The sequence below is a fragment of the Battus philenor genome, unplaced genomic scaffold (genome assembly GCF_028537555.1).
Source record: "Battus philenor isolate CCGP_79_NKW_IND1 unplaced genomic scaffold, ilBatPhil1.0.hap1 SCAF_18, whole genome shotgun sequence".
Lineage (NCBI taxonomy): Eukaryota > Metazoa > Arthropoda > Insecta > Lepidoptera > Papilionidae > Battus > Battus philenor.
The window spans coordinates 4,495,007-4,512,763 of NW_027181680.1; the positions used below are offsets into that span (position 1 = coordinate 4,495,007).

At 33.6% G+C, this 17,757-nt stretch overlaps 1 protein-coding gene across 7 annotated transcripts in view; it reads right to left on the bottom strand.

The window, feature by feature from the left end:
* pyd (polychaetoid) overlaps positions 1-17,757 on the bottom strand; it is a 162,764-nt gene that overhangs the window by 64,805 nt on the left and 80,202 nt on the right. For 6 of the 7 annotated variants that reach the window (XM_068763702.1, XM_068763700.1, XM_068763701.1 and 3 more), the window contains exon 3: positions 3,034-3,175. In XM_068763702.1, coding sequence (XP_068619803.1) covers positions 3,034-3,175 — 142 coding nt within the window. Of the gene's footprint in view, positions 1-3,033; positions 3,176-6,759; positions 6,954-17,757 lie in introns of those variants that run through there. The other variant, XM_068763704.1, reaches the window with a different exon arrangement.

A 17,757-nucleotide genomic window follows, 5' to 3' on the forward strand; every position in this document is an offset into this window, starting at 1 on the left:
TACTCCCTTTCATCTAAGTTTGTAACAATGATAAGAGATGGCGCTTTTATTAAAATTAATTAACCAGCCCAAAATAAAAACAATGTTTTAAAAATAAATAACATAGAGAGAAAATCATTTCATCATTGCAGATTAGATTGTGAAATATACATAAATCTTTTGAATTGCAGTATATAATACCACTAAATAATATAATTTTCGTAAATGGTAATTTTTAAAACTTTTGACTGATTATTTGTGACATATGAAGTGCATTTGTCAAATTTAAATAATTGTATTTACAAAATGGCTGATTAAAATTAACAATAAATCATTTAAAATGGTACATGAATTAGAACAACTGATCGTGCTCCCAACGTAATATAAATTAACGTAAAAACATTGAACGTAATGTCGTTAGGAAGTTTTGCAAAATTATTTTTATCGTTGATTTGTAATAAAGTGTACTGCGCTTCTGGAAGAGACAACGGTTTCGGCAACAGCTACGTGTGGGCTGGATCACTCGAGTCCGGAATCCAAATAGCGACGAACCACAAGAAACCGGTTATGGTTATAATTCATAAATCGTGGTGCAAAGCTTGTAAGAACTTGAAACCAAAGTTTGCGACCTCGTCTGAAATCCAAAACCTCAGTAAACACTTCGTTATGGTTAATCTAATTGATGACGAAGAACCGGATGGCAGTAACTTTTCTCCTGATGGTACATACATACCCAGGTAAACCCGCTATTGCTCTTAAAAATATAAATATTTTAACTTCGTCTTAACTTTGTAATATAATTAATTCAGTGTTGAAGATACTATGATATTTCAGGCTATTTTTCAAAATCGATACTAATATTCACAAAGCTTCTATACAGCATGTTCTAATTTCATTTCAACCAGGCATTTTTTGTTTGGCACACACTAATACTCTATTTCAATTTTATTATTCTGCACTCTGTCCTCATGTACATTTTCTACGTGCTCTTGCCTATTTTTCATTTACGTTTCCTTCTGGCGGTGAGTGTAGCCAACTGTAACATAGTTATTTATCTACTGGAATTACAATCAAGTACCTATGTTCATGTATATCTTTGTTTGAAAATAAATAAATTTATAAAAAGGAAACAACATAACAACCACAGATTTTAGTCTTATGGCGATTGTATAATCTTTCCGAATTTGTGGACATTACCATCAACGTGGACGTAAATTATTTATTTATTGGATATATTTGCTTATAGTTAATATTATTAACAAAAATATTCACATAATTTTAAGTTTTGCAAACCGGCAAAATATGTTTATGTATATTTAATGTCCTTTAAAATTAAATGTCAGTTTTTCACTAATTTATTGTTCTTTGCTTCAGAATACTGTTCGTTTCGCCGAAGGGTCTTGTGGACCACGACATCATCAACGAAGACGGCAGTAGCCAACATAAATTCTTTTACAGCAGACCGGAACAGATAGCCAAGTCGATGAAAAAAGTCATCGAGAAGTATAAATTGGAACAGCATGATGCTTGATCAAATTCAATTTAAATATATTTACGACAATGGCGTTTGCTGAGATTCTTTCGATGTTATGAAATACCACGTGGTTATTTACTTAAACGGCTGACGTAGAAACATGTAATAATGTTCAATTGACAAATATTTGATTTTATGTAAAATATAGATTTTATTAGCAAAACGCAGTTTTCTTTCTCTTCCGTATTTAAGTTAAAAAGCAGCGTTATGTAGATTTGAGAGATGATTGAGATCTTTTTTAATGTAGCGAAGCTTGAAGATTCTCTGAGAAGCCCCGGCTTCGGCCACGTACTACATTTTCACCGGTTTTGAAGGTCACCGAGCTCTTAGGCGGATGACCCATGACATGAGTGACTAGACTGAAGGGCGCCCTTCAGGGGGCCTCGGCTTGGGCTATTACTAGTCGAATCTAATTTTGAGAAGTTTTAATTGCTAAATGTTTTAATTATAGATTAGTTGTAAAATTGAAGGAGTTTGTTGCATTATCGTTCTTATAGTAAAAACAATTGGGTTTTGAACATGACACAACTGAACACAGAAACAAAACAATATAATCTATAATTGCAATCATTCATAAATGGTACGTAGTTTTATTTTCGAGGACATGAGAATAAAATTAATCTTCTATGTCTTAAAATACATTTGAAAAAGATTATTGTTATCTTGTTTCACCATAATTTCAACTGTAGGATTACCACAGCTGGACATAAGCCGCTTACATACTTTCATTAGTAAAGGTTGGAAGTGGCTACTTTAACAACAAGGTCGTCTTTTCACTTTGTGGGTGGACGTCCTGCGCTGCGCTTGCCAATTATCACTTCATCAAATGTAAATCATCTGGGAATCTATTCACTTATTGCTCATTCGATCTAGTAGATAAATCCTGAGCTTTTCCATGGCTCGTTGAACGACTTTGAGCTTGACAATAAACCCGAAGCTAGAGACCACTTTTCGTTACCGTATGTCATCACTGGCAACACAAGTTGACTCTACCTCCTCCTTCCGTCGTATCTTTCACTATTAAGGATCCTTTTGAAAAGTTTGTCGCACACTATGTTACGCTATTTGTGCTCGTCTTTGGCGGTTTGTATTGTTTCTCCACTTATAGTATAGGGCGTGATAAATTTTAATTAGTAACTTCAGCAGTTACTAATTAAAATTTATCACGCCCTATCGTCGTGGATCGTTGTGGATCGCGGGTTCGATTACCGGGATACAATGTTATATATTACCTTGTGTATTAATTATAAAGTATAGCTTTAAGTCACAAACAAGTTTCTAGAGGATGGGCAGCAGTGTCATCTGTGTACTACAATACTACACTGGAATTGCCAACCCGCCTGCCAAGCGTGAAGGTTATGGTATATCGCCGCAAAGATATTTTTGCGGAAGACCTATGCGCAGTTTTATCAGAAAAAAGTATGTTTGAAATTGAATGCTATAAACTGAAAATTTAATGAAATAAATTGTTTGAAAATTATGGGTAAAGGATTTGAGAAGCTGAGACCAGATGTACTCACGTCTTCGACGACCGGCTCGACGTACATCTCCATGGTGTTGTTGAGGGGCGGCAGCGGCATTGGGGAGGCAGCTGCCGACGAACGCCGCGACGTGCTGTTGCAGGAGCATTGCGACACCGAACGACGCGACCGGGGAGATTCTCTGTTAAGACAAAAGATTATTTTACTTAAAGGAATGTTTGTTTATTATTTTCTTATCATTATTTGTCTAATCATTAATTTCCACATATACAGATATCCTAGCCTAAAATATATTTTAATTATACATAGTATTAGCACGAATAAGCGACGATGAACCAGCGCGATGATAACGAAATCCTAAAGATAAATGACAGGTAAAACTATGTCGGTGCAAATGTTTACTTTTGTTTAACAATCCGATAATATTTATTAATTTCATGATTAAATAAAGTTAAGCCTTAGCTTAGAATTAATGCCTTATATGTCAAATAAAGAGATGTAAGATAAAATATACTATGAAAATATAAATTACAATTATATAGCAAATCTACAAAGATATATCAACAACAGTGGGTAACATGCGCAAACACAAAATAAACTTCCTTGCAATACCATTTGAAGTACATTGATTTTGCAATAAGCAAGTAAGCTTGAATAAAATAAATAATATCAATTTAAAACTAATTTTACCAATTTATACTGCTAAAGTTAAAAAAGTAGTAAATGACTTTACAAATGTAAACGTATTTCTAGAATTATCTGTTATCTATATTCCATATAACAGTTAATTTTGGTGAACCTGTATAAAAGAATACTCCGGCGGAAGAAGTTTAGTTAAATGAACTGTTTATTTCTTAAGTTGTTTTTTCATTTGTTTTGTTAATAAATAAGGAAACAAATTTTAAAAAAAGATGTGTCGAAATCGAGTATCTCGCCCTGATTTGTGACACAGTGATTAGTGAGTGTAACGTAACAAATATATTTACAATAACACCAACAACGACTATTTTGATTTAAAAAGATTTTTCCTTTAATAAAGTTTCTAAAATTAACAATTAAAAATATTAACAACTGCGTTATCTCACGGCTCCGTCGTTTTATTCTTATTAAAGACGGCTTAAAAATGATGAGAATATAAAGTTTCAATGTCTTCATAATGAAACAATGGAGTCAGTCGAAGGGGATGAGATGGGAGTGAATTTCTACACAGGAAGAAAAGCTGACAAAAAAGAATTGTACATTTTAAATTTCGAGGATTCAATATTTTATTCTGGTATATCATTAGTAGTATAACATTATTAAAATTTATAAATAGAAGAGATGCCACAGGCATAGGCCTCTCCTAAAAGATATCTATAGTGGTATATAATATATAATAATTGGCCACGTTTGGCAGGCGAGTTGGTGATCGTAGTTTGGTATCACAATACGCAGAGGGCGCTGCTGCCTATCCTCTAAAAGCTTGATTGTGAGCAGTGGCAATCCCATATAACTAATGTACAAAGTGTGAATTATATATAGATTTTATCTCGGGGTCGAACCTGCGACTTACGTTCGCAAGACTCAATCCTCTACCGCAGGGTTATCATTGTTCAGATATTTAATTAGCAAGCGGTAAAAGGTTTTGCGTTTTTTTGGCGACATTCGATTCGGTGTATAGCATGGTTGCACAGAATCTTTAAGACTAGGGGCCACTCGGGCAAATCATGAACTGATGGCGGGCCGGCCGCCAGAAGTATAGGTAATTAATTGTTTTTGGTTTTATTCTGGAATAGAATTCAATATTTTTCGAATGTACTAGAGTATTATTTTTGAGTATTATTTATACTGGTGGCCCGCCGACAGGGCCACCAGTATTTGACCGGCGGGCCGCGGTCTGTGCATCTATGGTGTATAGGCTCTTCTGGTATCTATGCTAGAGGAACCCTAAGAAGGACCATGGTTTGGTCTCCATCTTTATACACGTTTACCATATGATAAGGGGGCCGAATTTTCTAGATCGGTTGCTTTTAGACCATACTCAAGCTTTTTTTTCCCTTTTGTTGTTTCTGCACATCATACCAGCTGTTACAGAAAATCTATGCTACACATCCCTTGAACTTCTTTCACCGCTTATACATCAAGCAGCTATTAAAACTCATATATAATTTATTTCTAAAACATTTCCTATCCAGTTATCAACTTCATTTTGGTTTATATAACTGAAACCGCGTATTTGCTTTTAAAACTAGTATTGATGTTATGTGTATTTTTGTTATATGATTTGTATTTTATTTGTAAATTTAGCCTCTGATTTCTCTTTTTTTATATTTGTTTTTCTATATTTCTCTTTTTTATATTTTCACAGTCATGAACGTTTGAGTGGAAGAGATTGAAGAAATTGAGATGCTTGGAATTTACAGACATAGACTTAAGATTTGTTAGTCTAAAGTGGCAACAGGCGTAGCACATCGCAGATACAATCGAAGGCAGTTGCGGACGAAAGGTTCTCGAGTGGCGGCCGCGGAGTGGAGTAATGACATATAGTTAAGGTTACAGGACGTTGCTGAAAGCGGCGCAAGACCCGTCATCATGGTGATCTTTTGAGGTGGCCTATGCCAAGCAGAGTGTATCTTTCACCATATATGGTTTTATTTTTATTTTAATGCAATAAAGTTAAGTAAGTAAATAGGTAGGTACGGATAGTTCATTTAACAATGGCTAAAGGCTGGGCGGTTTATTATTTGCAACAGTAACTAGATACGTTATCGGGGCGCTTGTTGAAATAAACACAGTAGCTTATAAAGCGCAGGAAACTCATTGTTGACATGTAATCTGATTGAATCACAAAAAAAAAACGGATTCTGTAATGAACGTAGTTGATTTCCTGGTAATGGTTTATGGTTAATTAGGTTATTTAACGGCATTCGTACGGCATGGTTTGAATTGTGAGAATTATGAGAAATTTAATATTATTTTTTTAATTATACACATTTATTAAAAAAAAATATCATGAAGAGAGAAAAATAGTATTTTAATATCACAAATAAAGTATAATTGTCGCAATTATTTTAACATTTTTAATAAAATTAATATTATAATACTATATTACATATGCCTGATATGTTATTGATGTTAAGATTTTGCTAACAATGGGAACCTGGGAACCACTATGTACTGCAATATAGCCTAACTACAACGGCAATTATCAGTAAGGATCCCAAAGAATAAACAAATAGTTTAATTCAGGGGTATGAAAACAAAAGTCGAAAAGCACTGGTCGTATACGTATTCAATGTCTACTCAATTACTGGTGACAAAACAATGTAATTAAGTCGGTAATTAATTGGTGTCAACAGCAAATATCATCATCATTTCAGTTGCCGGCTGTCCACTGCTAGACATGGGCCTTCTTCATGGATTTCTAATAACATTATTTGGTAGCGGCTGTGACGGTTGACTGTGCTGAGCTTTCCGATTCGTAATGTCCACTCCAGAACTAAATCACCTCAGTGGCCATCTGCATCCTAAGTAGTCTGTCACTTCAAATAACCAATTCATTGGCTAGGTCGGTTACTTTTGTTCGCCTGTGGATCTTTCCACTAAGTTTGCCAATGATGCCAGAAGTGATAGACCACGTTTCAGTGCCGTAAGATATCACTGGCGAACTATACAACAGATATACTTACTGATTATTTAAAACGGAGTATCGCTTTTTTTTAAACAGTGTGATATAGATACAGATAAAAAATGGATTAGGTTAATGACCTTTAATAACATATTTACCGTCTGCTTCTCCGACACACGTGATGCGTCGTTCGGTCGCACCTGCATCGCACGGGGACGAAGTACCCGAGCTGAGGCAAAGGCGGCGGCTCCGTGGATTCACTTGAATCACTCCATTCGGGCTGGCTGAATGGATCTATGTCCAATGCCGAAGGCATTTTATTTTTTTCTTTTCTAAGTAAACTCTTCACGAAGTCACTTTTTACGCTTTATTTTTTGTAGTATTACACTAAAAATTTAAAAAAATATGAACGTACTGGTTTATCCCGATTTTCTTATATTTAAAATTTATTTTTTTTTAAATGAATCCACGTTTTAACAACATCGTCGCGGCGTTTCAAATAACCTCATAATTTTTTGTGTGCAAACAAACGATAGTAAGCGAAATTCGGGAGCATTTAATCAATTACGTCAACTAATCTTATCAACGATAATTCGTTGATAAGATTAGTTGACATATAACAAACAAGAAATTTTAACGATATAGCTTATGGTTAACCGTGTCTACCACGCACTCTCCAATTAATATTGATGTTAAATATTTACCAATTAATTGATACGTTAATGTTGTGGTTTGTGCTCATTACGGATAAAATGAGAATCGGGTCAGGAATTTTGCGTGCAATTAAAGGGATGGAAATACCGAAATATATTTCAGCTGTTTTCGATCTTGATTATATACTTTGTAAATGTAGTTATGGTTCAATTTTAGCTAAAAATGATTACGAAATGAAACGATTGATCATTACAAAGATATATCGGACGCTGTATGCTTATTTACTAATGACGTACGTTTAAATATCGAACATGCCGCCCATAAAAAAGGCTGCAATAGCCTTTTCCCAAAAACTAAACTAATTAAAAAGAATTATAAATAAACAAACTGGAAGAAAAAAATCTTAACTACTTTGTTATTTTTTTTAACTAAACGGCAGATAGACTATAATAATCTAATATAAACTTTCAAAAGTGTTATTTAAATTCAAATGCTTACGGAATATCATAACACGCCTTATTTTGTTTTGATTGAAATTAAAGGTTTATATGCTTTAATATAACCTGTGGTTGGAATTGGAAAAGTGTCGTTTTTTATTATTTTTACTCTGTTTCAGTATGCATTCTTTTCATAAGAACCTACCTCGTATTCTAAAGAAAATATTAGCTAGGCAACACTTTTAGCGAAAAATTTTATTTATAAAGATAAGTATATTTTTTTTAAAGAGAAATGGATAAGACGGTATAAGCAATCATTAGTTAAAGTAAAACTACACATAAAAAGTGCAGTTTTGATAAATAAAAAAATAGAGTGATGGTTATAGAAGTTATCTTAAACAGAGATGGTATACCTAAGTTGCGAAAGATTTATCTCATCTCATTTATACTATTTAAGATCATTTATAGTAGTCTTTACTTGTATACATTATTAGAATGCCAATAGGAAAACCTAATTTCATAGCAACGAGAACTTGATTGGGTTCCCCTGTAATGGCATACTTCAACTTAAAGCTACTAGGGATCCAAATGCACTGTGATCTAAAAAGAGCACACGACAAACTGTCAAATTTTTTTCAGTCATCACTAAAAACATCCTTCATACACTAGTAGTATATTCTTTTCTAAATTTCACTTTCATCAAGAAAATCCTTCAAGCGAAGAAAGATTTTTTTACAAGTACGATAGACTTTTGAAGTTATTATGTGATAACACGGTGACAGTATATGGGAGTTTATACCTTAAAAAAAGGCCCACAAAACAGTTACAAATTTTTTGAAGTCTAGAGAAAGGTTTATCAAGTCTTGGGTCCTCCAGTTCCGACAAATATTTTAAACAAAGTTTTCGGGTATACAAATCAATCTGTTGAAAATTTTCAATAAATTTGTAACTAATGATAGATTTATTTATTTTCGTATCACATCTGGCGGCAATGGTGTGCGAGGTCACAGAAGATTTCGTCTCCGACTTTAACGGCGCTATACAGATCTATTAATAGGTCGTGTTTAAAAAATAAATCCTTAATAGGCGTTTCTTCAAAAAGGATGTTTGGAAAGGAAGTTTTTTATGTAATTTTCCTTTAAATTGGTAACAAAATTTAAGATGGATATCCTTCTCGTCCCTCAATTTTGAGGATCATGAACATTTTTGTAAAGTTTGTCGCGTACTATGTTATGCCATTCGTGCCGGTCTTCGGCGATGTTTATTGCTTAGGCTTCTATGGTATCGAGCGTGATTTGCACCAGATCAGACCAGCTCATTGCTGCGTAGGGGCTACGCCCTTGTGGACGTTATCTACCTACTTTTCCGGTAATTAAAAATTTTTCAAAGTTGTCCGTGGCTCCTAGCGCCTAGTTATAAAAACACATGTATCCGATTTTCGCATATAGCGAAAAGGCGAATGAACATTTCAAGATTCATCAGTAACGATTTCTTGGTTCCTTAGGAAGTTCACGGAAATTTTATTTATATTCGTGTAAAGCGGTAAGTTTATAGACTGTATGGCCATTTACTGTCATATTTTTAGAAATTAGAAATAACATTATAATGGTAATTTAAAAAAAAGCGTTTTCAAAATTCGGATCACTACTTATTAAAATTAATTATTGCGTATTTTGTTTTTGTAAACTTTGTACTGCAAGATGTTTATTAGCCTTTCGCGTTCCAATAGAAAATAAAAATACATTTGGGGATAATTTTATACAATTGTTATACATTCACCCCTTTCAAAATTGTACGCCAATAATCATCAATCGTCCTGCGTATAAACATTAATAGATGACTGAAACATCAATTATTTTGGACTTTAAAGTATCATGTTCAGAGCGCAAATTATGCTTTACATCCAATTTAAACCACACGAAGTGTGTTATTAATTACAATTGTACATTATCTGTAGTTAGAAGTTTATTATTACTGTATTTATGACCTCTCTCATTATAAAGTTTCATTGTAAATTTAAAGTCAGGAAGAAACAATCTATTGATTAGAAATGAGTGTGTTAACTTATGCACTGAGTGTGTTTGCGCATTTCAAATTGAGTGCCTACAGACTAACATCAGCATGCTAACAGTCTTACGTAAGCAAATCCTCCGACCATCTCACAGATGATATTTACCAAAAGATGTTAAAACGCTTGTAAAGTGCTTTATAGCAATATTTTAGTACTTTACAAGTAACACTTATGGTATAAGTAATAACTAAGTTATTTGCTGATTTAGTGGTAGATCAGTAGTACAGAATTGTGACTTGCAACAGTAGGTTGCGGGTTCGATTAGTAATATAATCTTATATTATAAACACTTTGGACATTAATTGTATTGTATTGACACTGTTCACAAACAAAATTCTAGAGGACAGGGAGCATTCTCTGCGTACTATAAAACCAAACTACGATCGCCAACCCGCCTGCCAAACGTACCGATTATGGTGTGTTACCTGATAGATATCTTTCGGTCAGGCCATGCAGTGAACGTCTAAGGGCTGAAACGACGATTGTATTTGCTATGTGTTAGTAATCTTTAAAAATATATGAAAATGTGTTAGCAATACTTGACAAAAAAAATATGAATTTTTTTTAGAAATACTTTATGTGTATATAAAAATATGTTAGCAATACTTTAAAAGTAAGTGTATGAAAACATGTTAGCAATCCTCAAAATAAGTATATGAAAATAGTATGATGTATTAGAAGCTAAGGTATTCTTGTCATCATGTTTATAATCATCATTTCAGCTGTAAGACGTCCTTCACTACTGGAGATACGCCTGTCCTAGAGATTTTCAATAGGACCTGTTGGATGCGCCCTGCATCCAGCATCTTCCAATCATCTTCTTATAAATGATTGTTTGAAATGAAAGCTAATCTTGAAAAAGAGATATCATTTATAAAAGCGCGCATTAATGTCGGAGAGACACCTTTAATATTACCCGTGCGGCGCGCGCTGCAATGGTTTGACGTTTATAACGCTGTACATTAAGTTTGATTAAAAAAGTTAACGCAACAAAGAGTTTCTTATGTATGTTAAAGGTGATTTGTAAATGCGATCATCAATAAAAACTCGGCTGAACTTGCTGTGAACTCTTCTTAAATTAAGACGCGTTTGGAAATCTCGAATCCTCTTTTTCTTCTTTTTTTAAGTTGGTTAGTATAGTGGACATCAATTTGATTGTAGTTTCTATAAAATTGGGCTAATTTGGCATTTTTGTTATGATTTATGCAAAATAAATGACGCAAATTTGAAGATAATAATAATAAATGAATAAAAATACATCAACATGAAAAAAAAATTGTTTGTGTAATCTTCATTTTAATAATAATTTTTCATCGACAACTTCTCATTAAGTGGCCCAAATGATCATTTATAACTATGTTAAGTTAATTTGAAAACTAATTCGACGCATTGCATATAAATAAAACGGCAAAGTGTAAACCCGCCAAAATGATCATGACGTATTAAATATTTAAGAGTGAATCTGTCAAAATTTGACACTTAGCCGCCATATTACATTTTAAAACAACATAGCGACGTTAGGTAAAGCTTATAATGTCCAAAAACGGTGGATCTCATCCGGGAACGTGACGACATGCACATTCCTTGATTTAGGAACAGTTCCTGTTATTCCTTCTTTCATCTCGCCGGTGGCGCATAAAAACCCCGGCGTTGATGTAATTATGAATGGTTGCGGAATTTGGAACATTCTTCCACAATTTTACCTAGCACGAACGGGCGACGATGGTAGTAAAAGATACGTGGCGATTGCGCTAAAGTTGTGAACATTTTTTAAAAAAGATGGTATAAAATATATGTCAGGCCAAATTCAAAATGAATATGAGATATTCATTGAATATAGTGCATTATTCAGAAATTTAAATATTTGAATGAATTTGTTCCTAAAAAAATGTTATGAAAATATTACTAACCAAGTTTTTGAATTAAGACTGCTGTATGACTCTAAGCATTATACGGATAAATCATGGCTTAAAAATGCAGTTTCTAAAAAAAAAATTAAAATATTACAAGAGTACATTTAACGTCATCGTCTCATTTTTGTCAAGGAGTAACTCTGTTTGCTTGTTAGTATTAGTATCTTTGCTGTAAAATAAAAAAAATGCTATTAGACTTTTCCGCTTAACAAGAAATTAAGCGATTTGATTTTATTTATATTACTTAATAAATATATATTTGCAGATACCATGGGTGCGTTCAACTTAAAACCTCTTTTAAGGTAGCTAAGCTCGATACCTTCATGGGAAACCTCCGCACAAGTCGCTACGTTACATATTGCAGTTTCACCGGATTAAGGCAGCAGAACTTTTAAGCGGAGGCTTCATAAACTAACTAGGATCAAGGGCTTCTTCGAGGCTACCTCATCTTGGGCTTTTACTGGTCGATATAGAAGAGGTCATTCCCATGCTTGTTGATCTTTCCGGTTCTTAATAAGATTTACTTGTTAGCAATATATTGCTTTCCACATTTTTAATAATTAATTAAATATAAATCTTCACTCCTTTATAATGCTCAAATTTAAATTTAGAACACGACGGCAGATTTAATCTACGACAATATTTGACAGGAACGTATTTGTCTCTTAAAAATGAATAAGTCTGCATTTATAATGAGAAGCTTACGAGCGATGCGACATCGGTGCGCTGACGTATTCAAATAGAACTTCATATCGAGGTCATTCCAAATTTGCTTTGCCTTTTAATATCGAACTAAATTAAAAAAAAAGAAAATCTTTATTTTCTGCCTGTCATTATGCCAAAGATCATTATTTTTAAATTAAAATATAACAGTATCTTATGTTTTATTTTTCTTGAAATAAAAATTTGTTAAAAGTAAAATTGTACACATACTAAACGTGTACTTTCAAAATTATTTGATATATAATCAACATGTATAATTTAAGCCAATATCAAATTTTCATAAATAAAAATAGACAAAAATTTAACATGGTCTACTGTCGAGTAAGCCAGGCTATCTGAGTAAACATAGACTTATGACAGAGGGACAACGTTCAACGATTACTAGGCAGGCGCTGCTTTAGGGTTATTCTTTTAAGTAAGTTATATTGATACTAAGTTATTACATCAAACTTAATATCAAAGTTTCTTCGCTCTATGTGTAAGCTGATTACATACAGATTACTATCCTACTTTAACTGCTTTTAATTAATTTATTAGGGAATGATAACTGGTTTTAGTTTTGAAAAAGGTTCATGTTTAAAAAAAGAATTTTTGGAAATAAAAACCAGATCAACAATGTATCTATTTACCTACATACCTCAATCTAATTAAAAATGTAGTTGCTGTTTAATTAACTACTTATTTAATTTATTATTATTAGAATGCAATGTTGTAAAACATTTTACATAAATATTAGGAATCATGGTAAAAGTCGTAAATATTGAACTGCTATATGCTAGCATATTCTTCTTTACTACGTCCAGACTACGTATATGCTTGTCATTGTATTATGGGTTAAAAACTGAATACCAAAAAGCTGAGGTCACTATGTCGGCATAACGAACACACGTCAGTGATCTCGTGAGAAACGCGTTAGAATCCTTCAATGAATACACGAGACTTTAACCTAATGTCTTCTAGCCTCATCTGTATTCATAGTCCGTATGTTTTGTCGGTTAAGCTTTCTGGACCTTCTGTTTCGAATTACTTGACAAACGTTCGTTTAAAGTGGAAAGTTTACAAATACCTTTTCATTTTGTTTCTAAAAACATAAGTGTGTTTTCGAAGAATATTTATATGAACACCAGTTAGTTAAAAATTAATTTATTTATATCGTTGACTTGATATATTACATTCATAGAAGTCATCTTACTTGAAAATATAAAAACTTTTTTGGCATTACATTATGAATAATTTGTACATGTTGTCGTGACCTTTTTGTAAAATAACGCAAGGCCTGTGCACAGATGTTTTTTCGCCATATGTAGGCACAGTTATCAGTATTGTTTGGATAACTGTGGGAGCTTGTTGATATAAATGCAAGCCCAGTCTTTTCCCCACTTTTCTAAGTTTCCTCTATTAATAGTATGCAAAGGTAATTGTTTTGTTATACGAATTAATGGTGAGCACTTCCGTTGCAAAACTCAAAGAAATCCTGATCCACAGGCACTTAGCTGTTGTCCGATGGCTTATCCGTACCATATACAGACTTGCACGTTTCACGCACGGCAGGTTAGCCTTTCGTAAGAAAGGTAAAAAAAGGTTAAGATGATAAATCATGTCATGGGTAACAGGCTAAATTTTTTAATATTTAACACAAAAGGTTAATTTTTTAATATTTTTGGAAAAACCAAGACCGCTGCCAAAACATGGAGGGCGATGTGGGCTTGACGAAAGGTCTCTGACGTCCAGATTTCCAGCTGCGGATGCGTAGCTTAAAGTGGTATCTACTAGTGTTCGAAAGTTAACGTCTTTTATTAAAATTTATCTTTAATATGCTCAATATGTTTATTTTAGTTATAAAAGATTCAATAAAAACTACTCACAGACAAAACCAAGTCATAACATAAACGTGCAAGAAATACAAAAGCAATATACCACAGTAAATAAAAACACCTTATTCCCATGACAGACGGTTGATTTTTGTAAAAACTGAAGTTGATTAGTGTGAACGCTTAACGCAATTTCGCTGCGTAGTTAAAAATCGATGTGCGAAGTAAACAGTTAAACGATTGAATAACGGCTTTCTGTTTGCAGAAAAATCTTTATTAACGTTGTGGTATCGCAATAAAGAAAGTTTTTACAAACAATTCAGGTTTTATTTACGTTGAACGAATTTGGAATGTTTACTACGAACATCTTCACTTCCAATATACCTGACGGCTTTAAGACAAAGGTCTCAATGTGTGTTACTAGTGATGACTTACGACAAAGAAATGATGTCTTTTACTTCGAATTGGCAAGTTTACAGTGGCTCATCAATCATAGAGGGCTATGCTTGGAATTTCTCTATGAGATCGGAATCAAGAGTGAGAATATAAGAAGACGAATGATAATCACCAATAGAACCCAGCAAATATGTAAGTTGAAGTGACAGTGAGCATATCCGCTAGAGCCTTAAGATTCTGGAGTGGAGACCACGAACCGGCAAGCGCAGTGTAAGACATCCATTCAGATGAACAGACGATCTTGTTGAGATTGTCGTATTCACGCAGCTTGCAAGCGTTGTTCCAGACATTGTTATTGGTGAGACCTATGTCCAGCAGTTCACGTCTATACCTTTCAATTAATTAACCTAAATTAACATTCTTTTTTATTAAAATAGAAATGAAGTTCTAGTGTAAACATACAATTTGTCTCCAATTTTATATTTGCGAAAATACTTCGTGTAAAATATATTAAAACGTACGTGAAATTGTCTAATAACACGAGAACCGACTATTACGAGAAAAAACTTTACTACTGTAGACTAATAACGTAGCAAATATACACAAGATAAACATGTCGGCGTTTGAAGTCACCGGCATGTTTGCAATGATTGCATCAAGTAATTACATTCCGCACACAACGCGGAAAGCGAGATGAGTTTGTAGTGATACATTATAAGCGATGTAAGGAAACAATGTTTGTGTTGCACATTTCAAACTTTACTACAGTACAGAGAACCCTTTATTAAATATCATTATTACAACCAGGTATAGTCAGTTTAGAACGTATAGGTCGAAACAATTCCCGATTAACCTAGAGAGTAAGCATTGCGGGAGTTTTTTCCGGCACTTCTTCTCCTAGCGCTAATATATTTATAAGTAATAGTAATGTTAGCCAGGCATTAGCTACCGACCAAGTGAAGGACCGGCTTTCTAAAGCGCCATTGAGGAAAAACTGAATGGGTGTTATCGACGAGTGATATCACAAGCAGAGGTCATTTCGAGGGGACCCTTGTGTGTAGTCACTCGATGGAGTGACTTGCCTAAGTACAACATCTAACAAAAAGCATGAACGATTTAACAGCTAAACAACCTCCGAATCCGGTAAAACTATAGAATGTAGCGCCCTGGGAAGCCTTCGAGCTTCACTATCTTAAACGAGGTTTTAGGCTAAATACCTTCTGTACCTTTCTAGATGCAGCAGTGTAAGATAGACAAAAATAAAGGTTTACAAAATCCTTTACAGCGAAATTATAAAAGTTTTTGAAAAAGTTATGCTTGCCATGGATATTAAGATACACTAAAAAGACCATTCACGTCTGTGTAACTTGATAAACGCTATTAAAAATAGCTACGTTTAAGAAGTTATATTTATTCAGCCTTAACAACCTTTATAATCTAGTTGGCCCGACATTTCACTTAAAGGGCTATTACGATTCGCAGTTTCCGACTTGTTGCGCTTAACTGTATCCGTTTCTCAACGATACGGGACACTAAAAACATTATTCCGCTACTGTTCGGATAATTGCATCGTAACTTCCAATTATTGGACATCGTGATCGTACGTCGAGATACCGTTTGGATAATAACAATAGCATTGCAACAATATATGGGTATCATTAGTGATTATTGTATTGAAATTACTGGTAAAAATATTATGTATTTTGTTACGAAAATAAATCATCATTATCATGTTAGCTGATAGACCCCCAACAAGACATAGGTCGCCAAGATCGCCATACTGACCGGCTTTACGCAACCCGGATCTAGTGTCTTCCCGCACACTTGATCTTGACGTCTAAAAGAAATATGATAACTTTAATTATGACGTCTCCAATTAAATTAAATTTCAATCGTCGCTAGTTCCTTTAGAATAAATTCCTGATAAGAAAAAGTTTTAGAATAAAATAATTCCGTACGTGGGCTCAAAGATACGTTTAATAAATATAAAATTATTTTAAGGTAACTTGACGGGAGATTACATGAATTTTTAAAAAGGAATTATACATACTTTTTTAGATATGTTTAAAAACTAATATATGCAGTTAAATTTTATGGAAATGTTTAAATACTACGTATTAAAGGTTTTTATGGTAATGTTAAACTGGGAAATTACTCAGTCCAATCAACATAGTATTTATGTAAGCTTTGACGAATTTCAAAATGTTCTTTTTTTTAAATAACACAATTGGTGCTGACCAGGTGCGGTGTGACTATAGATGTAAGGCCGGTTTAAAACGAATGAAACCAATCGGTTTAAAACGAAAAAAACCGTTTAAAACCGAAAAAACCCATTTTTTTCGTTTTGAAACGTTTAGTATTGACGACTATGTTTTTCTTAAATATAAACACATTATCTATTCCAAGCGTAGACATTACCTAGCTAAGTTGAAAAACTATTACCTAGTTAACTATATTGGTTATTTGGAAAGATTTATCAATCAGTTTCATTCGGTTTAAAACCAAACTCACACACTTGCACTTCTCACGCGGAGAGACGTCAAGATGCAACGTTGCCAGCTCGCCTAATCCACACCACACACACACACACATAGCGTGTTGCGTGCGGACATGTCAGTGTTGCCAGTATTGTAAAAAAATGTACAAATTTGGATTCAATAAAAAGGTACTCGTACCAAATATGTCAAACATTACTAAATAACTAAAATGTAATGAGCTGTTATAAAATTAGATTATTAGGTACCCGACTTTTTCTTGAAAGTAATAAAAAAAACTGGCTAATCTTATACAGTCCACTCGACAACATGATGATCATACAATTTCTTTATACTTTATACTTACCTACATAGGTATAAACTGCATAGGTAACTAACACAAGACCAAGTATTGTCGATAATGATGTGTAAAAACACTGTTCTTATATTTTAGTAGGCGAGTTTTAAACCGTTTAAAAAGATTTATTTGGGGTTTTAAACCGCCACTTTTGGTTTTAAACGTTTTAAATCGGCTTTTTTACATCTATAGGTGTGACTCATCGAACGTTGACTCTTGACTTCTGGCGCGATACGCTTTGCCAATCTGCGCACGCTACTGTCCCACATCAATAGTCAACATCTATTTTTATTATTTAGATAAAACATTACTTCTGTGT